The sequence below is a fragment of the Sarcophilus harrisii genome, chromosome 2 (genome assembly GCF_902635505.1).
Source record: "Sarcophilus harrisii chromosome 2, mSarHar1.11, whole genome shotgun sequence".
Classification (NCBI taxonomy): domain Eukaryota; kingdom Metazoa; phylum Chordata; class Mammalia; order Dasyuromorphia; family Dasyuridae; genus Sarcophilus; species Sarcophilus harrisii.
The window spans coordinates 644168373-644194874 of NC_045427.1; the positions used below are offsets into that span (position 1 = coordinate 644168373).

General features: G+C 41.9%; 1 protein-coding gene across 1 annotated transcript in view; it reads right to left on the reverse strand.

Moving 5' to 3' along the window:
* Positions 1-23545, reverse strand: part of UBE2D1 (ubiquitin conjugating enzyme E2 D1) — a 36434-nt gene extending 12889 nt beyond the window's left edge. The window contains exon 1 of the mRNA XM_031956961.1: positions 23188-23545. Coding sequence (XP_031812821.1) covers positions 23188-23211 — 24 coding nt within the window. The 5' untranslated portion in view covers positions 23212-23545. The remainder of the gene's footprint in view (positions 1-23187) is intronic.
* Between the last annotated feature and the right edge of the window lie 2957 nt (positions 23546-26502).

Here is a 26502-nt window from a genome sequence, read left to right on the forward strand (position 1 = left end):
TTGTAGGCCTCCTCTTCCCTCCCCCTATATCCAATGAGCTTCTAAATCTGGCCATTTCTTTCCCTAAAGAATGTCTTCCCTTTTCTCCACTTACACAGTCCCCTCTCTAATTGCAGACCCTCCTCACTTCTCACCTCAACTCCTGCAACAACAGGAAATGGTCTGCTTTAAGTCTCTCCCCACTGCAGGTAATCCGAGCACTGCCAAGTCACTTTTGTAACCAATAAACTTCAGTAGCTCCCGAATGCCTCAAAATCCAAACAGAAACCTTTCTGTTTCCCCTCCTCTAAATCCATACACATTATACAGTTAGTGCAGCCAGACCGGCCCATGGTTGTTCACCATACCTGAAGCTCCACATCTGATCCATCCCACCTCTAACTCTTAGATGTCCTGGCTTCCTTTAAGACTGAGCTGCAGCACTATCTCCTCCAGGAAGCTTTTCCTGGAGAGCTCCCCTCCTCAGGGACTACTGCCCTTCCTGCAAAGTCTACCATCCACCCCCTGGGCACTGGTCTCCACCATTAGAATGCAAACTCCTTGGGGGAAGAATTGTTTTTCATTTTTCTTTGACCCAGATGCCTGGCACTGAGCAATAAGCTCCTAACTAACTCCAGCAAACCAGTTTTGACCTAACAATCTGGCTCCGACTTCCTCACCACCCACTTATTCACTTCCCAAACTGGCTGGAAAATGACCATGATTCTACTGAAAGTTCTCTCATCAAGGACTCCAATGAATGATCGTCATCAGTTAAATGATTTCTCCATCAGAGACAGACACTGAAGAGTTCAACTGGAGATCTCACCTAGTCTGCTCCCAGAGGCCTCTCCAAGGTCACATCCTTAAGATCATGAAACTAAGTTAAGTGGGATGGATGCGAAGCCTTCTCAGAAAACTGACACCCCCCGCCCCCATAGTTTAGGCTACAGTTCCAGGAAACCCCTCACCTCCTGCTTGTACCCTCACTTAATCTCACACAAACCGCTTTGTAATCTACAGTCCTCCTGTTCTTTGAGGGTGGATTGGCTTCCCGTGACAAATTGTGAGCCCTAGTCCTAAGTCAGGGACAGCTGGGGCCCAAGTTCAGGGTATCAAAAAACCCTGCTGTGTTGCCTGTGCTTTGCCTCCCTTCACTAGACTATACTAGTGAAGGCAACACCCTTTTCCTGCAGGAATTAAATAAACTGCTTTTTGCTCTTGGCTCTATTTTAATTATTTTGGGTTAGTAGTCACTGTCCTACATATAGCAAATGGTAAAGCCAGGCTGCGACTGTAATGTCTTAATTCACAAGACAGGCTATCCCAGGGCCACAAGGCCTCTTTCAAGATCCATGAATCTTATCTCATAATCGATGCAGATTGTCTATGTCTATGGTCTTGGGCAGGAGAGGGAAGTGGAGGATCTGTATTTGTCTCGACTGTGAAAAGAACAAAGTGGCCTTTTCAGCTGGTTAAAATGTTAACTAAATTCCTCAAACCTTCCAGTTCCGTGGAGTACCATGTTTCTTTAAGTGACAAGAAAAGCTCTTTTAATGGTCTTCCTTCTTGACAGCTTTACAACCACAGTTCAAAAAGTAAGAGCACAACGTGATAATCCTTTTTTAAAAAATTAGTACAATTACTGTAGTAGTTGGGTATCCCATCAGTAGAACATGGCCGTCTTTCCTAAAGTTTTTTCCTATTTTCTGAATCCTAACTTCTATTGCTGGAAGATTAAAAGAATAGCTTTAAAAAATGAACACAATATCTAAGTTATATTTTAATATATTTAACATCTACTGGTCATCCTGCCATTTAGGGGACGGGGTGGGGGGGGTAAGAGGTGAAAAATTGGAACAAGAGGTTTGGCAATTGTTAATGCTGTAAAGTTACCCATGTATATATCCTGTAAATAAAAGGCTATTAAATAAAAAAAAAAAGAAAAAAAAATGAACACAAACTAATCCTCTTTTCCCAGTTTTCTCTGACACTGTTCATCTTACAGCTCAATTCTTGATTCTGCAAGCTTTGACACACTGAATAGTTTGCTGTATGTTTAAAAATTATCACTGTCAGAACTGAAGCAGCTTTGAGATTCTTTAAATATGATTGTCATGTTCCTATCTACACAATGTTCATAGGAATCTAAGGCACAAAAACTTAAGAAGTCATATTATGTAAGTGCTAGCAACAACTTCTATAGTTAATATTACTTTGCTGATTCATTTATAATTTCTGAAATACTTATGTAGAAGTCTTTGTCATCAATAAAACTGTATCTGTTGTAAAAAGAAAAATATAGCTGTTGTTTGTCCTTCCATTCTTGAAGACCATAAAATGAGGAAAATGATGTCATGATTTGTAAGTGAATGGATTGCAATGAAAGAGGTTGTGCAAAGTCACCAGCCTCACTCTCTCCTCCTGAGCCATCTAAGTCCAGTGGCAGGATTGAGATCAGGATGACTGGAGATGGCCCCGGATTCAGTGGGAGACCTTGGTCCTTTGAAATTAAGGTCTTTTTCAGGTCTCAGTTTGACTGAAAAAACACCCATTCAGCAGTGATTAAAGCTAGGTAAGAAATGAGGCAAAGAATGCCCTCTTTTACCTAATGATTACTTTTTTACACACATACACACAGAGAGAGAGAGAGAGAGAGAGAGAGAGAGAGAGAGAGAGAGAGAGAGAGAGTGTGTGTGTGTGTGTGTGTGTGTGTGTGTGTTAAGAGCTGAAAGAGGGGATTTACAAGTCATTCAGAGCAGAGGAAAACAAGTTGAAAAGATGAAGTATATCCAAGGTTGTACAGCTGCCAATTCATGGCCCAAATCCCAAGGGCCTGTGGTTTTGTCCATGCTTGGCCCAACCTTTCTATAACACAGAATTGTTACCCACGTCCCACAGGTCTCCTTTCTGATATTTTCTCCTCCAGAACATTGACCTCTCCTACTTTTCCTCCCATTCTGACTTTTCCTTTAACTCCTTTGCCTTCTGTTTGGCTGGCTAAGCCTTGATTGCAAGTACTGTTCAAACTTCTGACTGTAAAACCCAAATCTATTTCAAGCTCAAGTCTCATTCCCTGCTGGTCTCCAGATCTCCATCTCTAAGTGGTATCATTAATACTTAGAATTCATTAAGTGTCTCTTCCCCCCCCCCCCCCCCCCCCACTTCATTCTCCTCTCCAATCCTTCTGTCATCTTAATTTCCCCAATCAGCACAAAACCTGTCATCTTTGGCTACTTCTCCCAGGTTGGCAGGTTCTCTCAGTTCTAGCTCTTCAATCTCTCTCACATCCATCCCTCTCCTGTCACTTCTTCTAGCTGCCATGCTCGGCCCCCATCTAGAACCCAGCACTGGTCTCCTAATCCATTGTCCTTTCTCCATTCAGAACACACAAATCAATGTTTCCAACCTCGATCAAACTTCTTTTCCCAGTACACAGATGCCATTCTACCCTTGTTAAAATGGCCACAGCTTTCCATTACCTACTGAAGAAAATCCAAATATCTTAACTTAGCTTTCCTAGGATCACTGATATAAAGTTGGAAGGGACTCCAGAAGTCACCTAGTCTAAACTGCTCATTTTACAAATCAGAAAACTGAGGCACAAGGAGGTTATGGGCAACAAGATCTCACAAAAAGCAAGTGGCAGCTCCAGGACTGGAACCCAAGTCATTGAACTTTCACTTCATACCCCCACCTCTCATTCCGATCCCTCCATAATGATTTCACTTCTTCCCTTTGCTGTTCTAAGAGCATACTCAGAGCTGACATTTCGATAGTTCTTGAAAGCCTAGCTAACATGGCAGCTGCCTTTCTCATCCCTCCCAGTGAAGGACTTTCTTCCTCTGCTTTGAACTCGGAAATTGAAAGGTTTTCTGTTCTATTTGATCTTGGGAGTTATTTAAATCTATCTCTTCTCCACTGGATTGTAAACTTCTTGAAGGAAAAAAATCATTATCTTATTCTGATTATGAAAAAAGGGAACTTGTTTAAAAAGGCTGACAAGGATACACATCAACCAACTCAAGTGTTTAAAAGACATAAAAAAAAAAAAAAAAAAAAAAAAAAGCAAAAGCCGGTCACTGAGAACGAATACAAAAGAGTGGGAGGTTTTCTATAAGATACCAGGATACAAGAGATATTAGAAAGCCTGAAGCGCACAGAAGGAGCAGAGGCTTGTGGTGAATTCTAAAAACAACAAAAAGGGCTTTTTAAAGCAATGTTCTGATATGAGAAAGATCAAAGCCGATAAAGGATCACTGCTTCAGATGGATGAAATAATAACACGCTGGAGAAAAAGCCAGAGACTGCAGGGTAACAGACACAAAGCTGGAAGAAATAGCTACCACATAGGATGAAGTCAAAACTCAGAAAGACTGTGACAGGTTCAAACTTTGGGGCAAAACAAGTAAGATGCAAGTGAATAGTGAGGTCATTTGCTTGGATTTGTGAAAATCAGCTTTGCCAACATAAAATGCCCAAGGGGAGGCTCTATTCCAACTAATATGAAAAAGATCTGGGAGTATCAGTAGACTGCAGGCTCGATTTGAGTCAGCAAGGTCCTACATAATCCAAGAAAGCGAATGTAATCTTAAACTGCACTGAAAGGCCTGGTATCCAGGCCCAGGGAAGAGTTCAGTGCCATTTGTATTCTGTGCTGGTGTAGCATGTTCTGTCTGGAGTGTCACATGTTAGGAAGGATACTGATAATCTAGGAGAGCAAAGGGGGTGGGGACAACTCTTAAAATCATGACCCACAGGATTGACTCCAAGGAACTAGGAACAGTTAGCATGAAAAGTAAGAATGAGGGGGATACACATAATAATTGGCTTCTAGGAGTTTGGGGGTTGGAAATATCTGGCCTGCAGGCCTTATAATACCCAGGAAATCATCTGCTAAGGCAACAGTAGGCCATGATGCTTGAGTTCTCTAAATTGATAATTTTGTATGTCCTGGAAATGATGTTATAAATAAATACAAATGGTCCTTGACAAAAAAAAAAAAAAAAAAAAAAAAAAAAAAAAAAAAAAAAAAAAAAAAAGATTTCCCCATCCCAGAAGTAGCTGAAAGGCTGTCACAAGAAAGAAGAATTATACTTGTTTACTAAGAGTAATGGAAACTGAAAGAGGAAACTTTAGACTTGACAGAAGCAGAAATATCTTTCTTTTTTCCCTGGATGAGGCAATTGGGATAGTGACTTTGTTCAGAGCCACACAGCTGGTAAGTGTCAAATACTTGGGGATCCTCCTTCTTCCAGGTCATTGTACCACCTTGCTGCCTGGAGCAAAAATATCTTAACAATAAAAACCTTCCAAAAATGGAACTGGATGCATCAGGAAGTAGCTGGTTCTCCTTCACTGAACATCTTTAAGTAATAATTGGCTGGCTATTTGTCAGGTATATTGTGGTGGGGTTTCAATTCAAGTTCAGGCTGAACTAAATAGATCCTAAAGCCCCTTCTCACTCTGCCATGCAGTTCTTCTGTAACCAGGGCAGAAAGCACTGGCACTTGACTTTGTTATCCTGGACAAAGCCTTCAATAATAAAATCCTCTTCCCTGACTTCGGATGCCCCCATTTTTCTTTTCTCTTTATATATATGTGGAGATTCTTTCTTCAAGATGCTGGGAACTAGGGCTACTGGGCTTTAAGAAAATACAACTTGGAGGGAGGGGTAGTAAGGCAGCTGTTTCAAATCTATAAACGACTATTATGGGGAAAAGAACTGAACAGAAAGCAAAAGATGGAAAGTGCAAAGAAGCCGATTGGAACCTGAAGGAAGGAAAAACTTTTCAACGATTGGAGTCACCCAAAGTTGAGATTGTCCTGGGCAAGAGAGGTTCCCCCCCCCCCCCCTTAGCAGAGGTTTGCAAGTAAAGGCTGAATGTCCATTCCTCACTATGTATGTTACAGAGAATACTCTTGGTTCAGGTAGCAAGTTGGACTCAGTGGTCTCCAAGGTCCCTTCCAACTTGAGATTCTAGAATTCTATGATTATTAAGGCTTCATTTGTTTGTTTTGAATAAAAGACTCATTACTATTAGGGGGAGAGAAATCAGGTACCAGAATACCTGCCCATCCTTAGTTATTGAGCCACCAAGCTTAAGTAAGCTACACAATAGAACATGGAAATAAACTGTGATGGCTAAACTACTCCTAGTCATCTCGGAAAAAACTGCTCAATATGAAATAGAAAACTTGCATGAATAAAAGAAATGCAATTAGGATAAAAATGGAAACGGTGAATTAGGAAAAATCAAGTATCTCTGACAAAAGTGTAACATTCAAGATATACAAAAACACAAATAGACAATGGAAAACTGGCTAAAGGATTGATACAGTTCTCAATAGATGGATCACAAACTACTGACAATCATGAGAGTCTGGTGCGAAAAACTATCAAACAAAACAAAACATTTCTGAGATTTCATCTCATAGCCCACAGATTAACAAAGTTGAAAAGCTGGAAATAGACAATATCGAAAGGGTCACTGGACAAAAGGCATGGTAGTAATATTATTACTGTTGTTGGGGCAGGGAATTGGCAAGAGCAGTCTGGATTTCTGCTGAATAAGTTACTAAAATGTCTATATCTTTGACTCAAAAATTCCACTAGTAGGCAAATATAATCCAAGGAGGCTAGAGACATAAATAAATAGGTAAATAAAAAGGTAGAAGTTAAATTAACTCTATCTTCACTGTGGCCTTTTTTTGTATTAATGAAGAACTGGAAAGAAAAGTATTTACTTATCATCTGTATACTTATTTACATGAATATGATATCATGATGAAATGAGAAACAACAAATAGGAATCATTCAGAGAAACTAAGGTTTAGCTGACCTGATACAGAATGAAGGAAGCAGAAAGAGGAAAGCAATAAGCATAGTAAACTATAACCATATAAATGAAAAGACTAAGATGAAACTCAAGTTTGTGTAATTTTAGTGGTCCTTGAGAAAAATGTACTTCCCTCCTTCACAGTAAAGGTGGGAAGAGGATGGATGTGAAATATTGTATGTAGTGTCAGACAAAGTCCATGAGTTCCTTGTGATTGCTGATTTTTTTTTCTCTTACAAGAGAAGATAACATGAGTGGTCAGGGGGAGTAAGATCTATATATTTATAAATGAACATGCAAAATCAAAAAGCATCAAGAAAAAAAAAGGCAATAAAGAGCCAAAAGTTACATTAATTTTCTAGGGAAAAAATCCCAACAACAAATGGGCAGATTCCTCAAACTACAGGCCCAAAGAAATTGTACTGACAAAATTTTAGAAAGTATTATTTAAACTGAGTAACCACTAGGAGAAGGAAGGGGTTATAAATGCAGTCGATGTGAATTTTAGCAAGGCATCTGAAAAATTCTCCCACAAGAGCCTTGTATGTAACATGGAAGGATGGAAACTGGGCAGGATAGTACAGTAGAAGTTATAAATAGTCAACTAGCCAAATCATAAAAGTACTGTCAATGGAATAGAAATCAGCCTGGAGAGAGGCCTCCAGGGAAGTCAGCTCTATCTAGTTCAATATTTAGATCGCAGGCTTAGATGGAAAGAGATTAAGATGCATCCCCCAAAGCCGGGAGGGACAGTTAAAATCTAAGATGACAGAACTGAGAACCAGAAATAGCTCAACAGACTGGAACTATGTGAGCTGAATCTAATATTAAACTTTGTAGAGTTAAATGTAAAATCTTCCAGTTGGTTTAAAAAAAAAAAACAAAACAAAAAAACAACTCAAATTGAGCAGCAGACTCATGATGGCATTCACAGGACCAGACAATCAATTACTCATGTGAAAAGGGCCTCAAAATGCTAGGGGATCATCTGGTCACAGATCTGGAGCTGGGAGAGGTCTCCCAGGTCACGGAATCCAAGCCAGTCCTCTCACTTGAGCCTGGCTGTAAACTCAGTATCCCTCCAGCTGGCAGACCAGTCAACCAAGCTCCTACATTGCATGACCAGAAGGATTAGGATCTCCACAAGCAGAGTGACTGTACACTTACTACTCTATGCCATCTTTGGAGTGCTTGTGTTTAGTTTATGGACTACACTAAACAAGCCAAAGCAAGGATAGAGGGTCCCCTGAATATGGTCATTTAGCCTGATGAGAACCAACTCTGAAAGGCTAAAGTAAGCTTGGAAGGATGGAGTATTGATGTCTCGGAGGGATATAAACCAAGAAGTTACAGGTTACATCCAGCTCACTGTGAAAAGCTTTTCAACAAGAACAGTTATTCCAAACCAGAAAGGGCTGCCTCAAAAGATCAGTGAGCTAGGCATCTCTCGGGATATTCATGTGGCCATATGTCCCGGATCATATCCGAGGTTCCTTCAAAAGTTGAGAGAGACGAGATTTGCACCTTCTTCACTGTCAAACATGCTCTGGATATGGATGTTAGTTTTCCCCCAATGAATACACTATCCCAAAAATAGTTTCTTCTGCAATCCAAATAAAAAGCTGCCATCTGAACACATGACTTGTGCTCACGTGATCTCAAACTGGAGGCCAAAGATAAGATATAATAAGCATTTGAGGCTGGGGTAGTCTCCTGAAAATTCATTCCTATTCACTTCTCTCCACATTTTATGGTCACAGAAATCCAGCACTCAGCCGTGGGGAGGGAAGCCTTTCCACATCAGATTTCTGGAATCTTTGGGGCATATTCTGAATCATCTGCTCTAGATCATGCATTTCAAAAAATCTTTATCAAAGTCAGCAGAAGTTATTGCGTTCATTTTTGCCTCTATAGTCAGAGAGATGCATGGTCCCTCTTGGATCTTATTTTTATTTGTAGCTAGTGATTAGGGAAAGAAGGGTAAAAATGAGCTCAGTCTGTTTAGGATAAATATGTTTAAAATAAGTAAATTCAGACTCTAGTCTGATTCTTGCAGCACCATCCCATCCCCTATGCACCCATTTCACAGATAAGGAAAGGGATGGGGAGTTGAATCACTTATTCAAGGACACAAAAGGAGATAAAAAAGGAGGAGAGCTAGGTCTTAAAACTGAGGCTTCTGACGCAGAATCTGATGTTCTTTTCACCATAACTTTTCTTCTCGCTGTTATAAAAGCTCTCTATTTAATGTTCCAAGTTATACTTGGCAAACCATATTCTAAGACAGAGCTCACTCAGTTATTTTATGGCAATTTAAAGAATGACTATATCTAATGATGCATTCTCAAGAAGGAAAAACATTTTAAAAGCCAAGTTATAAAATGGACCCTCTCATCTCAAGAAGACTGGCAATTACAAGCTTCAACATACAAATTTTAGAATCTGGAAAAAAGCCAAATTCAATTTGGAAATAGAAGAAATAAAAATCAGTTATCTCCTTATGTAACTTCAGATAAGATAAACTACACCAATAGTTCCCTTCCACTTACCATCTTCTTGGGTAAGTCATCTAAACTTCTTGAGCCTCAGTTTCTTCATCTGTAAAATGAGAAAGTTGGACTGGATGGATGGTCGGGGAAGCGGAGGTCCTTTTCCAGCTTTGGGGCAAGGATTCTATGGCCCAAGCTGTGGACCATAACTATTGCCAGGATTCCCCACATCTAGACTTGCTTTCAAATAGCATTTGGAGCTTCATTTAGCACCAACAAAAAATGTCAAATGGATATCATGAGGAAAGGAGAGGGTGACTTCTGAATATTAAAAAAATATATATCCTGGATTTTTGACATACTGCTTTTTCTTGGTTTTCAAGAAAAGTCAGTCAATCCTGGAACTTCAACAGCTAACAGTCAAGAGAGGGGTCGCACCCATCATCTTGGTTGGTCATTACCTTGATTAAGAAATCTTTAATAATAATAATAATAATATCTAACATTAATGCAGTGCTTTAAAATTGGCAAAACAAATCACAATTGACTCATTTGATCCTCATAACAACCTGGTGAGGTGGGAGCCCTTATTATCCATTATATAGGTAAGGAAACTAAACTGAACATGCTGAGGGCCCACAGGTGGTACAGGTGAGGCAGAACTAGAACTCTAATATGCCTGAATTCAACACCACAACCCGTGCGCCATCTAATGGCTTTCAAATAATAAGCTTTCAAAATGAGAATATTACTCCACACGGTGCTCTCTGGGTTCTCCTTAGTTTTCACTACTTATGTTCCCTGGTTTCTCTAAACACATTTCTTACCTTACAATAGTGTTCCAGACTTTCATTGGATTTTAAGTGCTTTATCATATTATATTTTCTAATATCTAATCTTATCCTCACAACCCGGGAAGGGAGTTACAAATATTATCCCCAATTTTCATGTGAGGCAGACAGGTTAGGTATCTTGCCCAAGGTGACACAGCTAGTAAGTGTCTGAGGCTGGATTCAAACTAGTCTCACTGCTCTATCCACTGAGCTACTTAGTTGTTTCTACCATCTGGTATCATAATTTGTTCAACCACCTTCAAATGAGAGGCATCCCTTTTTGGTTTCCCATTCTTAGCCACCACAAAAAAGCTGCTGGAAATTGTTTTGTCCATTTGAGTTCTTTTGCTTTCTTTGATCTTTTGGGGATTCAAGTATTGTATTACTGAATCAAAAGTAACTGTTTCAATAACCCAAGTGACTCTTTTGAAGTTTAAAAAAAAAAAAAATCAATGATAAAAGTTAGCATAAAGGACATTAACACTGAAGTTATCAGAGACAGAGAACAACATGAAAAGAGATTTCACTTCCTACCTTATTCCTCTTTAACTTATGACCCTATCTTTTTGGACAGGTCCATTTTCTGTTACAAAAGCCATCGCTGGAAACACAGAAGTGATGGTTTCTATTTTCCTCTTATTCACAAACTTCATTAAGAAAAAATGTGCACAAAAATAAAAATAAAACTTCATTAAGAAAGTTGTATATAAAAATGAAAACAAGAAAAAAAACACTTCTCAAACATATCACTCTGCAACTCACGACAGAGAAACAACAAGAATAGTTTCAACATTTTGGTCAAACTATAAATATTTCTTTTAAACTAGGTCACACTTCCAGTTTTTTTAAGAGGAAAGGAAATGAGCTATTATGGTTTGATCCTAAATGACACAAGCCTAAAAGACCACACACGTGTGTTAACATCTAAATAGATTGTTCCTTACACAAGATATACCTGGGCATTTCATCAAGGAGAACATTTACAGTTCTGACACAGACCAATTTGAGAAAGGTAAGGGGGACAGGTAGCATGGCAGTGGAAATGAGTGTCAGGAGGCAAGAACTAAGTCTTTGACACATTATACCCCTTTGAGGTGAGCACAGAAAGAGAAAAGGGACAAATTGGTAATTGGTTTAAAACACACAAAATGTCACTGTAAGCCTATATATTGATACTTCATCACTCTATAGCCCTGTTTTACAAATACTGAAATATATCTATTATAAATTTAATTGTAATTTATTAACAGTAATGTTTCTTGATTGCAAATGTATAACCTCTATCAGATTGCCTACTGTCTTAGGGGGAAGAAAAAAAAAAGAGAAAGAAAAAGAAGAGAGGGAGAAAAATTTGGAATACAAAATCTTCCAAAAATGAATGTTGAGAGAAGTGAACAGAACCACGAGAACATTGTACACAGTAACATCAAGATTATGTGACGATCAACTGGAAAGGACTTGGCTCTTCTCAACAATGCAAGATAATTCCAAAAGACTGGGGATAGAAAATGTCATCCACATTCAGAGAGAACTATGGAGACTGAATGTGGGTCAAAACATAGTATTTTCACCTTTGTTTGTTTGTTTTTTCTTTCTCATGGCTTTTTCCCTTTTGGTCTATTTTTCTTGCACAATATGACAGATATGGAATTAAGTTTAAAAGGATTGCACATGTTTAACCTATATCGAATTGCTTGCTGTCTTGGAGAGGGGAGAAGGGAAAAATTTGCAACACAAAATTTTACAAAAATGAATGATATTTATAATATTTATTTATATTTTTGATTAATATAATTTGTTGTTAATAAACCTACTTAATGAATTAAACTCAAATACACCTAACTGGTTGTCCATGATTTTCAGGCAAAATCCCCCCAAAGTTGCCATCTCTTAATATGAATCATTAGGAAAATCTCGCACATACAGCACCTCATAAACTTAATCATAACTGTTGCTGATTACTGTGGTTCTAAGGACTTTCGATCATGAGGAAGAGATCTGTTTTATACCTTTTACTTTTTCTAAATAAATCTTCTCTTCTCCCAAGTGAACTTTAACAATTTAACAAAATGATCAGCAATCACCAAACACTAAGCACTCACTCTGCCCCAGTCGCCGTGCTAAATGATGGGGACACAAGGACAAAAAAAGCTACAAAGTCTCACATTCTAATGTAGGACGACAGGGGAGAAGTGTTACCATGTACATGGAGATACATAAATCTAACAGGAATTATACGTGAACATTTAAAAGCATGTCACACAGAAAGGATCAACACTACTAATTTGACCATTATCCAAACCCATTCTAGGGGTACTGAAAGAGAGCTGTAGCCACAATTTTAAGACAGAGCGAGAAATGGTTAAGGAAGAAGCAGTATTGGTTATGATGTTCAATTTACAAGGGCTGACAGGAAATCAAAAAGAAACAAAATAGTCTATTTTAGAGTTTTAGCATTTAGAGCCTTAACATTTCCAAGGCTCTCTGTATCAACCCCACATAATAAAAATACTAGAGAGAGGGCCCGGGTCAAATTGGAAACTGCACACACAGCATTATTTACAAGAGTCACACAATATGCCAAGCGTTCTACATTAAACCAATCTACACATTGTCTCTGCCCCTGAGGAACTCCAAATCTAAAACTAGACAAGGTAAACTAATACAAAGCAGGTAATCGAATAAATGGGAACTGAGTAGGCATGAGATCAAAGAAAAAGTCAAGCTCCCAGAAGACTGGCAACAGTTTAAAGGTGGCCGTGGAGGTTCACATTACTTTTATTTTCTTAGCATGTTACAAAATTGTCTTACTCAACTGTCATTCACCCTCAGTCGCTGAGATATGATGGTATTCAACAAACATCTATCCTAAATTGTACAAATTAACAACAACCAAAAAAGAAAAACTAATAGACACTTTTCTTATTTCGTGGTTTCAAGATTTTTGGACTGCTCAAATCTCCATATTCCATGCAATGTAAAGGCCTAGTGTCCAGGTCCATAGGGATGTTTGGAGTACTCATTTAACTGCAACTCAAAAACGCCCACTATTGACTCATTTCAAAAACCATCAGCAGACCAACAGGCAACTAGCTGCAGCCACAGCTCTCCTCAGCCTCCCACTCCTACAACAAGGGAACAATTCTTACTGGATTTCCTTACTGGGTGTTTCCACTACAGGGACATATGAGCTATGGTTGGCTTGCTCATACATAAACATTTCTTGTACTTTCAGTTCAGACTCTGATCCACTTATATGCAGCGGACAGTAGCTATTTCAAGATTTTTAAAAAGTCCAAAAAAAAAAAAAAAAAAAAAAACTGCCAGAAATGCTTCAAATATAGAACTTCCTTAATAGTCATGGCAGAATTTCTACAAATCAAACAGCTGCCTGGCCTCTTCTCCAAACACAAAATATTGGAGTTTTCCCACTAATTTCACTGTGGTGATCAAAGTAAAAGTTGGCAGATCTGGAATACTACCAGGTAAGTTCTCCTCAGAGAAAAGGCCCTTATCAAAATTGTCTTTCCCTGGATGAAGTTATCTAGCCATTTTAACCATGGCAGTTTCTAAAAAGTACAGACAAGTGCTTACATTGAAGAGGGAAAAGTCGGCAATGGTGGGTGTTGCTCCTGCCAGAGCCATAACTAATTTTTTGGTTTATTTTGCTGTTATTCTTCCTTTGTGTCTAACTCTTCTCAACTTCATTTAAGGCTTTTTTAGCCAAGATACTAATGTGTTGAGCCTTCACCAGCTCATTTTACAGATGAGGAAACTGAGGCAAAGAGGGTTAAATGACTCACCCAAGATCACCCAGGTACAAAGTGTCTGAAGCCATATTTGAGTTCAGGTCTTCCTTTGTAACTGAGAAAAAGGAGAAATCTCATAGTTGGAGGGGAAGGAGGAGTAAAGAACAGAGGAAAAGATGGAATCCCCTGAGCAATGGCAGTGGTTGGTAAGGATAATCTGGTAACTTCCTATATGAACTTATTATTCTTGTTAAAGAGATAATTCATGGCAACATGACTAATGTGGAAATGTTTAATACAATGGTATATGTTTAACCTATATCAGATTGGGGAGTGAGGAGAAGAGGAAGAGAGTTGTAGAAAACTCAAAATACTATTAAATGCAAAAAAGAGTTTTAAAAAAATAGTACATGTAATGGATGAGCCAAACCAACTCAGGAAGACCTGAACTCAAGTCTTGCTTCTGCACATACTGGGTATGGGGGTCCTGGTGAACCACCAGGTACTTCTCAGACTCTAATTTGCACAATAGCTGCCGGTCTGCGGTAGGAATCTCTTACTGCTGCAAGTTCTCTGGGCCATTATGGTTCCTGTTTATGTCCCCCCAAAGATTCTGTTTTTAATAAGAGGAAGAGGATCCATATGCACAAAAATATTTATAGCAGCTCTTTTCAGAGTAGCAAAAAACTGGGAACTGCCCACGTATTGGAGAAGAGCTCGGCGAATTATGGCTTGTGAATGTAATAGAATATTATTGCACCACAAGAAGTGATGAAATGGACAGTTTCAGAGGAAACCAAGAAGACGTCAAGGAACTAATTGGTGCAGGGTGAAGTGAAATCTCTACAATGACAACATCAGAGACCAGACTCTCTTACTTCTGGCAGGACAGCGCCAGCCTTCAAATACCAACCGAGATATCCATTTTGGCCCCGGTCAGTTCAGGTACTGGTTTTGCTGGACTGTGCATCTTTGTCATAAGGGTTTTTTTTTTTTTTTTTTAATTCAACTGGGGAGGGGAGAATATAATCATTTGTAGGGATAAAAAACTGGAAATTTTAAACCGTGGAAGGCAAGTGATGGTCTTAAAGGGTGATCAAGCAGAGGGCAGGAAGACTTATCTCAAACACATCCCTTTTGCTCATTAACATCCCCCCCCCCCCCCCCCCCCCCCCCCCCCCCCCCCCCCCCCCCCCGCACTCCAATGCAAGCTTACCACTTTCCCTTCTCTGCCTTGGACATTCACAAAGCAATAACAGTGGACACCCCTGAGCCAGGCACCCAAGGCAGCAGCAGCAACTGCAAAGAGCCTCTTTAGAAAATCTCTCTACCTCCATCACTGTCCTGTGCATGCACACCTGAACACCCACACACAGCTCCATCCTCCACACTATTTGTGGCTGCAGGAAAAGTACCCCTAGGAGTGTGGCCTTGAGGTTCCAGGGTGGTGAGAAAGAGTCCCACCTACGTACCTCTCCATTTGGGGAAGGAAAGAATGAATCACCCAGGAAGATCAGGTATGGTGGGTTGCTGTTATCTGCATTGTAGATTTTATTATGTTCATTCCCTCCTCTTCCAAATTTCCCCATTTCTATCTATTCTAGTCACTTGGGCTCCTATCCTAAGTCAACCCCTACTCCACATATTGAAGCAGATGCTGAACAGGGCTGTCTCTGTCTTCCCAAGCTTCTCTTACATGCTGTGCCCCTTTCTTTTCACTCAAAATCCTATCCTAAAAGTCAGGTTCTCATAACCTTTTGCCTTAACTTGTTCTGCTTAGGCTACATGACTTCCTACTCCAACATATATGCATGCCCCTGATCCATCAGCTTGGGTCTAACTACATCACTTCCTCCTTGATAGATTTCAACAGGTCTCTTTACCTCTCACACCAAATATAAACCCCAAAATGTACCCAACTGGTCTCTGGCCTGCCTTTCTCGTCTAAGGAGACAGTTCAGTCAAACTGGCTTCCTTCATTCTCAAAGTCATATAAAAAACGAAATATCCATCAGCAGGAAATTAAAGAATGATTCAATCCATCAGAAAGAACTAGGTAAAGAAAAAGTACATGTGTGTTGAAAATTTTCTACTGCATTGAAATCAGAGGCAATTCACTTTTTCAGTTTGTTTAGCATCTTATTTACACACTCAAAAAGCTATTACATTCACTGACTGGGCATCTTTCAATGGAATGTTATCTGCAAACAACAATAAAAAATATTTCTTGTATCACTAAAAAAATAATTTTTTTGGAACTTTTGTTTATTTCATTTTTGTCATTCTTATCTGTTTTACAATACACTAAATTGAAAAAGAGGAAGAGGAAGAGGAGAAAATCCAGCCAGGCTGATCAATGTATCAAAAAACCCTGATATTATAGGTAATGTTTCAATTACTTCTCCTTGCAAAGGATTAGTATTGACTATTTTTAAAAGAAAATTTTCTTGATAACATTTGTTTTCATTGCACCTAAAAAAAATTATGCTTTCCAAAAAAATCATCTCACTCAATGTTGATTCAGTGTTTGGTTTTTTAAAATTCATCTTGTAATTTGTTGCAGGTGAGGTGGAGGTTCAGTTATGTTAATTTTTGTGTACACATTCCCAGTGTATTCATAAATAATGTAATTGTACTTAAAATCTATTACAAGGGGTGGCTCTTTGGGAGAAGAAAATGGAAAATCCATTTCCCATGGATTGGATTGGAAATCCAGATGAACATATTAACAAAAGATATCAATAAAAACCTATTAAAAGGGGTCAATGTTGAAGAAGTTGTCAGAATAGTTTGATTAATAATAAACTGGCCAGGCCCTCTTGGAAATAATAATCTAGACCTTAGTGAAAAAAGTTTCAACTAAACTTTCCATATCCTTTGACACTTATGTCCCAAGTGAGTTAGTGAGAAACTATCTTCCATTTCCAACAAAAGATTCATGATTACTGAATTTAAATGATCAATCTCCACTGCAGGAGCTCAATGGGGACATATACCTCTCAGAAGTGATGGACTAGAGATCATCACTATGAGGTGCATGCTATCACTATACATCTATGTCTATTACTTTGCTTAGTATTCTTTGATATCGAGAGAATTCTATTGAGGATGGGAACATAGGAAATCAATAGCCAATTGATATATATATATTTAAAGGACTGCTTTCTAAAGAGGGCTATCCACTGGTACAATAACCTGCCTCCAACCAGCTTGGCTACCTTTACACTACAAACCACTTAAAGAATTCCTACCACATGTTTTCATGTCTACCTGTTTCCCCTAAAGTCTAACAATGCTCTCAATCTGGAGATAGGAGAGTAGGCAAAGGCCACCAAACACTTCCATTTTTAGTGGAAAACAATAAACAATGACACTTTGTATCAACAGATGCATACCCATGGCTAGAACTGTAGGAGAATGTATCACATTGTGTTTACTCATCTAGCTTTCAAAATAACAAAGTAAAAATCCTGAGCTTCAGTAACACTGATCAGCCAAGTTCCCAGAGAACTCTTTGGAGAACCTAGAAGACAGGGGGACACTGTGGTGCTGGTGGTCGGGCCTAAGTTATTTCCAGAAAATAACCCCAACCTAGAATCATTCAGGAAGGTTTTCAGGAACACAAGTTTTGGAAGTGTGCAAACATCCCAGAGGAGAACACCTTTTAAAAAAAAAATCCTTATCACAGTGCAAAGATGTTAAATATAGGGTCAGCATTTCAATTCTGGCTTTTGAAGGCTGGAAGCGAGCTCTGGCCATCAGAACTCTCTTAGCACCTTCCTGCCCAATTCTCCAGCACACTGCTGACTACACTCCCGGGAAATCCATTTCAAGACAGCCCTACCTAGGGAAAACAAGCAGATTATTTTTCCTGCTGGGGGTTGCTCTCCACCCCCTTTTCCTTCCCACCAAACTGCCTTCCACTAAGCCTCGGAGCCTTTGGCCATAAATAGCTGGGCAGGCTACAAGTTTCAGCTGGCTTCTAGAATGAAAACTGATTAGGGGATAAGATCAGAAGTGAAGAAATAGTTCGAGGGGTGGAGGGGCAATGACCAGTCAACCCGAAGACAGAAGATAGCCAATGGGACAAGAAGCCAGCCCTTCTGGGCTAAGTTAGAAAAAGCCAATTCAAACATCCCAAAGGTCAGAGAGGTAACCCAAGTTTTCGAGGGTTCTCTAGAGCCCAAGGCAGGACAACACTGATTCTGATCCCCGCCTTCCTCAGGCCATTTTTAGATCCCAGGAGGACACACAGACAGACTCTCAATCAATGAAGGCTGGGAGAAGCCAAATATCAGGCCCTCAGTCTGATGCAATCCAAGTGCTATTCCACCCATACATGTTTATTTGGCAAATTTAGTATGCAAAAGTACACAAGCTCTTTAAGACAACATCCGAGTCAGTTCATGACCTTTGGAGGAAGCTGATGGCTTAAGAGTACCCAGCCCTCATTCAAGGTATCAGAACCCCAGCTGGAGAACAGAAGGTCCCAGAGGGCAGGGGCAGTTTTGTCTGAGGAACTGAACTGATATACTTACTGTTTATTTTCAACAGAACTCTCATTTTAGTCAGAGAAGGCCCTCCCCACTAGCTGACTGGAGGCAATCTTGCCTACCTCCAGGGCTGGTTTTAGGATTTTTTTTAAAGCAAGTCTTATTTAGGTAGATACTATTAATAACCCCCAACAAACAAGAACTGAAGAGCCCTGCCTCAGAATATCTTTGTTTCCCTCACACCATTATACTTTTAAAGGAGGAAAAAAAAAAAGGCAAAAGCTGAGAGAGGAAAAGAAAAAAAAAAATCAGACTTGTTATAAAGATCTGAATCCACAAAGGGACCTGTAGGAAATTCTTAGAGAAATGATTTTTTTTTTCCTCACACTGTGTTAGATTTTTAAGTTTTACCTGCCTCCTCTCTAGAAAGAACCTGAGAATTTTTCTTTTTCCAAGATGAAAATTTTCCCAATTACAGATGTCTTTCTTAAATACCTGCTCGATTGGTACAAGTGACCACTGTTCAAAGCTCCTGCTGTTTGGGATGCACATTCATTTTCATAAATTGGACTTGAAAAGTAACTGCCTTGGCAGGGATGGCCCAAGCTCTTTAAAAAACCTGTGTCCCCCCTTTTAGGGAAAACAATGTTTTTAGAGCAACACAAAGCTCTGTTATTTATTAAAATTAGGTTCAACATTTTATAAAAAGATTCAACCATCTCACAAGTTATTTTTCCCTCTTTCTTTTTCACTAAAAAGGCTTTTTTCAACAGAATTTTCTGTTGGGACCAATAAGTGTTCAGGTATATAAATAAGGACTTTTGTTATCTGGCTGGAGTGGGAAAGGGGGCTCATAGTACAAAGCCCTGAGGTCCCACACTTGGTGGTTGGCTATCTGTGCCTCAGTGGCTTCCTTTTCACTCCCTTACCCCACAACATGGTCCTGAGGAAGGTGCTTTGTAAACACGGGGCAAGCGCTGTTAGGACCCAGATCCAGCTGCTCATCTATAAATTATGGGCCAAATTTCAAGTTCCATAGGCGGCATCTCCCTTTCTGGAGAGGATTTTTGAGATTATTTCTAAAGTTGTCTATGGTCACACACATGACTCGATGAGGAGCACAGGAGGCTAATGGCCAGGGATCGATCACACACATTCCTTCTGCTTTAACATAAACTGTCAAGTTAAATATTGACTCTAAATTCAGCTCATATACAAGCCAATCTTTAGGGCCCCTTCTGGGAACATCGAGGCACTGGGGAATAATTACCAGGGTTGCCATATTTGCACAACAAGCCTAGTCTCACTCTTCAACAGGGGAACTGGAAAACCAAGAGGTCGGTTCCCGATTTCACCTCATGCAAGTGGGCTAATCATTAGCTCGAATTCTTTATAAGGAATTTTAAAAGTAGTGCAGGCCAGAACAACACAATGGGCAGAAGCCTAAGGTAGGCGAGCTCCAGAGGGCCCCAGGCTTTAAAGAGATAACTCGAGATCCAACTATTTTCCATCTCTCCCCTTTAGTCTAAGAAAATCTATGACTCTGGGATAGGCCTTTCTAGGAGGAATAGGAAAGGAACGTAGCGCGCCAAAACTAAACTAAATCACCTAGCATCAAGAGAAAACAAGTGGGGAGTGCCTTGCACACCTTAAAGCACCAAAAAAAAAGTGAGCGGCCAGTAGGAGTAATAATAGTTAACAACAACAGTAATTATAGGCCTGCAGAATGTCTTACATCGATTATCTTATTTTATCCCCACAACTCAGGGTAGTAAGTGCTATTATTATCCCCATTTGATAGATGAGGAAACTGAGGTAAACAAGAGGTTAAGTGACTCACAGTATGTGGCATGAAAGTATAGAAAAACAAAAAAATAAGTATCTGTGTTATGTCTGACTGGGTATATGGCAAAGGACCAGTCCACAACTGTACCAGAAAACAGTTCGGAGTTGGAGCACTGGAGCCAGAAAGATCTGAAGTCAAATAGAGCCTCAAGCACTTAATAATTGTGTGACCCTAGCCAAGTCACTTAACATTCTTTGACTTAAGTACTCTTATCCCGGCACAGAGGGCACTGTAGCACTTCAGCATAAGAAAGACCTGGATTCAAATGCCATTTCCTGTTTGTAACCGGTAGGCAAATCACTTAAACTGAAATTCCATTTCCTTATTTGCAAAATGAGGATAAAAGGGCACAGTGAATAAAATGCCTGGCTTGGAATCAAAAGGACTCCTCTTCCTGAATTCAAACTCTGAGTGTCTACCACTTACTAGCTGAATGACCCTGGACAAGTCACTTAACCCCAATTTTCTCATGTGTAAAATGAGCTGGAGAAGGGAATGTCCAACCTTAAGTATCTTTTTCAGAAAACCCAAATGAGGTCAAGAAGAATTGGACAGGACAGGACTGAAGGATGAACTCAAGAGGACTGGAGAGACCAAATGAGAAAACATTTAAAATGTTATATATAAACAGATACAAATAGTATTAATCTGAGTTCAGTACTGAGTGCAAAAGGTTTCCATGGGTGCAAGAAACTCCCAAACGTAAGCAATTCAACAGCAGCTCCTTATTTTCAGAACAGAGCCCAAGTTATTATGGTCATTCGTATACTGAAAACACACATCACACCATATGAAAAATCCTCACTCGGAGGAAGAAAAAGAAATTTTGAGATTTATTTTGAAAATTCATTAGTCCCATTACTACAGAAAACGGAAGATATGGCTTTATTTATTAAATAGAGTTCATGACCCTTAAATATCCAAAGAAAATTAGCTCATGTCTTCTCTAGGAAAAGATGGAGCAATGGACAGTCGCTGAACACAAAAGACACTTATTTTCCCAGCAAGCAAGGTGGATCAATAGGAAAGAGTGGGAAATACTACTTGAATTTTTCCTGTCCTCATCTTCAAGAGGCAACAGCAGGGTTTCTCTCTCCCTCTCCTTCCCTTCCTTTTCTCCTCCCCTCATTTCCCCTTCCTCCAACTTTAAAGCAGTAGCAGAAGCACACCTGGCTAGTTGGTGGGAGGTGTTAGGTAGGAGGCTGCAAAGGTGATGATTTCCCTTCAAGTAGCAGAATACAAGACACCAGCAGGGCTGCCATGCCAGAGAAAAGGAGGCCAGTCATGTGGTGAGGTCAACAGATGCACACTGCCATCAGGGAAACATGACATGACGCAGAGGAAGGACTCCAGTGCTGGGGTGTATCCTTTAGGAAGGATTTACAGACCACAGAAAGAATCACACAGGCAGGAAAGGCAGATGGGAGAGGTGGGGCAGACAGCAGCCCCATTTTAAGGAAGAGGAACCTGAAGCTCCTTAGCCTGCTACTAAATGTCTTGAGGCAGGTTTTCAGCCAGACCCACAGTTTCCAAGACAGAAGTCCTTCCTGCTGCCTCTGCCAATGAGAACGCTCGAATTGTGTTGCAAATGTCGAAGTAGTATGTGCTTCATGCTAAGAACCACAGCCCGTATAGCAGGCCACACACAGGAGGAGGACTGAAAGGAGTCCTTGGGTCTTAAAGACAATCTAGTCCTATCCCCTTTTCGGTTACAGATGAAACGACCCCTAAATAGCTTAAACGAGTAAGTCCGTGAACAAGAAGGCAAGTAAGACCCTGATATTTAGGACTGGAAGAGATGTGGATTCGTGGGGTCCGGGGCTTCTTAACGGCAAGCTGGTGGAGCTCAGGGCCCTTCTCAGAATCATGTGTTTAAGTAACTAAAGAGAACGATCAATTTCACTTAGAGGGTTAGGGGGAAAAAGACGAATTGTTTTCCCTCTAAATTCACAAGTCCCTTTAATCTACTCCCAATGTGTCAATGGACCCCAGGTTAAGCTACAGAGGAGAGACTACATAGCTAGAAAGTGGAGAACTTTGCATGTGCCAAACCATCTACCCAAAAGGGCAAATTAGACCCCGGGACCGAGGACGGGAAGGGGGCTTTTAAAGGTCTCCGGGGACTATCCCACACCTTTCTTTAACCACTGCGGGAAATCATGTGGCCAAATGACTTGCCCAAGGTCACACAGGTAAACAAATCAAATCCCAGCCAGCCCCGCGAACCGGTCCGCTTTCAAAAGATCCGTGCTCGGAGTCCTTGGGCTCCAAGAGGGCGCCCGACACCGCCTCCTTGACCGGGCCACCTCTGGCGTGGGGGGCTCCATAAAGCAGAGGCCCAAACTTTACAGCAAAGTTCTCAGGCCAGCCAGGAGGAGCTCGCCTGCTCAGCCTGCGTGTGTCCCTCCCCCTCCCCTTCCAGTTACCCTCCCCCGTGCCTCAGGGTCAAAACGGGATGGGCTGATCAGGCTGCAGCCAGCGAGGTGACCCCAAGGCGGCGGGGGGAAGGGGGATGGGGGGAGGGAGAAGGAGGAGGGGAGGATACCCAAAGAGCACGGGCGGGAGGTGGGGGAACAGGCAGCCCAAGGCCTCCAGACTCTGCTCAGAAAAGGGGCTCCTTCCCTACCCACGAGGGGCCAGGGCTCCGCGAAGAAAGGAATCCGGCGAGCCCGCGACCCCGGAGGCCTGCGCTCTCCACCATGCCCCCCCTTCCCCGGCCCGGACATCGGGGAGAGCAGCCAGATTTTTAAGCCCCACCCTGTGGGATCGGGAGGTCTAATCATTAATTCAAACCCAGCCCGGAGGAGGGAAGAGATAAACAACAATAAAAGCTCCCCCTAAACAGCCGGTGCCCGGCTCGGGCTCTTACGGGCGCATCTCCGGCGCCGGGAGGGGTCCCCTCTCCGTCCCACCTCCCGGGGATGCCCGGCTCTGGGGGGGGCCAGGGGGGAACACTCACCTTCTGGATCCGCTTCAGCGCCATGGGTCCGGGGGGCGTTGGGCTCCTCCTGCCTCAGGCGGCCGCTGGGCTGCGGGGCTAGGGCAGCGTGCGTGTGCAAGCGCCGAGCGTGAGTGTGAGGTGCGCGCACTCCCCCCCGGCGAGCGGCCGTTCGTTCCTTCTCCTCCCGACGGACACGGACTCCCCCGCGGCTCCGGGCGAGCCCTGCGTGCCTGCGTGTGCGAGCAAAGGAGCGAGCGAGCGTGCGTGCGTCCTGCGTGCGTGTGAGCGAGCGGGCGGCCTGGGCAGGGATGGGGAGCGAGCGGGCGAGCGAGAGCCGAGTGTGCGACGGGCGGGTGGGGGCTCTTTTGTTTCCGCTTCTGGGAAGGAGCCTGCGCCCTCCTGCCCTCGCCCCGCCCCCCCGGAGCCCCGCCCCGTGACGCCGCGGCGCCGTCTGGGGGTTGTAGTCCAACCCCTCCGCCACCCACCCAGCCCCAGCACCCCCAGCGCTAGCAGGCCCCGCACGCTCAGAACCACACGCACCCAAGAAAATCGACTTAGCGCTGCAGGGCACCGTCGAGGCCCTCTAGTCCCACCCTTCCATTTTACAGATGTGGAAACTGAGGTTCAGAGAGCGAAAGGGCTTCTCCAAGGGCAGGCGAGGTAGCGGTTGGCAGGGCTGAGATTCCTCCCTGGGTCCTCTGACTCCCTGGGCTGGGATGGGTGTGGAACACTGCCTCGGGGGCGCAGATCCACCTGCCCGTTCGTGCCCGGCTGCCGGGTTACTGTGTGGGGAGCTGGGGCTCCAACGACAGTCATCCAACCCTCGGCCCAGTCCTGATCCGTCCGGGAGGAAACAACGCATACACCCGGGAGATACAATGTCTAAACATACATGCAGACGCGTACCCCCGTGGATACGAAGAGATACAAAGTGTTCCAAGTTGGGTCAGGCCCCAGAAAGCATAAACGTTGTCAGCCGGGCCTGACCCCTTGACCCATTGGGGGTTTGCTCGCCCAAGATGGTGGCCTGCTTTGCCATTTCCTTCTTCAGTTCATTTTACAGATGAGGAAACTGAGGCAACCAAAGTTGTGACTTGCTCAGGGTCATACTCCCCCCCCCCAAAAAAAAAAAAAAAAACCTTCCAAGGTGGGATTTGAACTCAAGGACATAAATCTGCTTGACTTGGGGCCCAGCAGCAGGTCGGCTGTGACGCCAGGTAGAGCCCCCGGTTAAGCACAACACAGCCCTTTAAATGTGACTTTGTATCCCTGCGCCGAACACCCCCCCCTCCCTCTCCCCCAGCCCAGCAGTCACTTAGGAAAGATTTCCTACCCTGTTTTATTTTAACCTTGGGAGCCTGTTTTTCACAACTAATGAGTCTTCTCTCCCTCCCTCCCTTTCGGAAATACAGAGAAAAAGGAGATCGCAGTCATCAACCTTGGCCAACCTTGATGCTGCCAACGAATAGCGAGCGTTTCTCAGACACTTTGAGATTTTACATAATTATCTCAGTTCATCTTCACAACCCTGGGAGGGAGATTCTATTTTTATCTCCATTTTATAGATGATGAAACTGAGGCTGAGTATATCCCCCGGCTAAGTAGATATCTGAGGGAGAACCTGAATTTGTCTTCCACACCTTGTTTCTCATCTTTGCCCCCTGGCTGCCCTAAAAGAGAAACTGAGGAAAAGAGACAAGAGAGAGAAGGTACAAGACAGAGATACAGACATAGATCCAGAGACAGATAAAGACACACCCAGAGAGACAGACAGTGAGAGAGAAAAAAAGTGGTGGGGGAGAGAGAGATAAGAAAGGAGGAAGAGAAGGGGCAGGGAAGGAAAGAAGAGAGGGAGGGAGAGACAGAGACAGAGACAGTCAGAGAGAGAAAGTGATTTCATTAGTATAAGGAGTTCCCAGGGAAGGAAACTCCCAGGTCCAGGTTGGCACTTTCCCAGCATTTTTAATCTTAGAGAATCACGTAGAGCAGTGGTCTCCAACTCAGAAACAGAAGCCATTAATCTGTCCATAAGGATTCCCGTAGACCACATATAACTCAGTTTTAAAATCTAATGTTAGCTATGTTTTATTTATTTTGTTAAACATATCTCAATCATATTTTAATCTGGTTCATTCCAGAGTATTGTGGGAAATATGGGCCCTGAGGATGATATGCTTGATACTTCTGGCCTAGCATAGTGAGAAATTAAGGGACTTTTCTAAGGTCACTCATTCAGAGGCAAATTTTGAAGCATGTGGTTAGCTACGTCCAAGTGCCTCTTAATAAATCTAGCCAGCAGAATATTTGAAGGAAGTTATCACGGGGAGAATCCCTAAGGATCATGGAACTTTAGAGAATGTAACTCTGGTTAGAAGCATGGAGCCAGGTTAGGGCTATTAGGTACTTAATAAACGCTTATTGATTGGCTCCAAGCTGGACAAGAATCCCTTCTTCATCACCCAGCTTCCCTTTGAGCAGACAGAATGTGCCTCAAGGCCCGGAATCCTAAGACCTTTGAGATGGAGAATTCCTAGAATTGAAGAGAGCTGAGGAAGGCTGGGAGCTCATTCCATTCAAGATGAGGGATGACTCAGAGGTTCCCAAACCGGAAGTGACTGCCTCAAGTCACAGCAGTTACTAAGTGTCAGATGACATTCCAAGGCCAGTCCTCTGACTCCTGTCATTAGAAGCTACAGGCTACCTTAGTCATCTGGACTCTTGAACAGGAATACTCTCTTTAATGGTTTTTTTTTTTTTTCCTTTTTTTTTTAATTTTTTTTATTTAATAGCCTTTTATTTACAGGATATATGCATGGGTAACTTTACAGCATTAACAATTGCCAAACCTCTTGTTCCAATTTTTCACCTCTTACCCCCCCACCCCCTCCCCTAGATGGCAGGATGACCAGTAGATGTTAAATATATTAAAATATAAATTAATACTCTCTTTAATGTGCCCAGAAATGACTGTATATCTTCTCAAAGATTGATACGATTCAATTAAAACAATTAATACAATTCAAACCCACAGCATGAAATACTCTACAATATATTCACATCCAAGATTTTAAGTCCCTACTACTAGCAGCTAGCTGGCTCAGTGGTTAACGTACTGGTCACGGAGTCAGGAACACCTGAGTTCCAAATACAGGCTGGGAAGGAAATGTCCAACTACTCCATTGTCTTTGCCAAGAAAACCTTTTTTCTGGTCCATGGGGTCATGAAGACAGACGCAACTGAATAACTGAACTACTACTATAGGCTAAGCATTGTGGCCTAGGGACAGCGAGAGATATACAAAATATAGATAAAACTCATCCCCTCCTCTTGCAA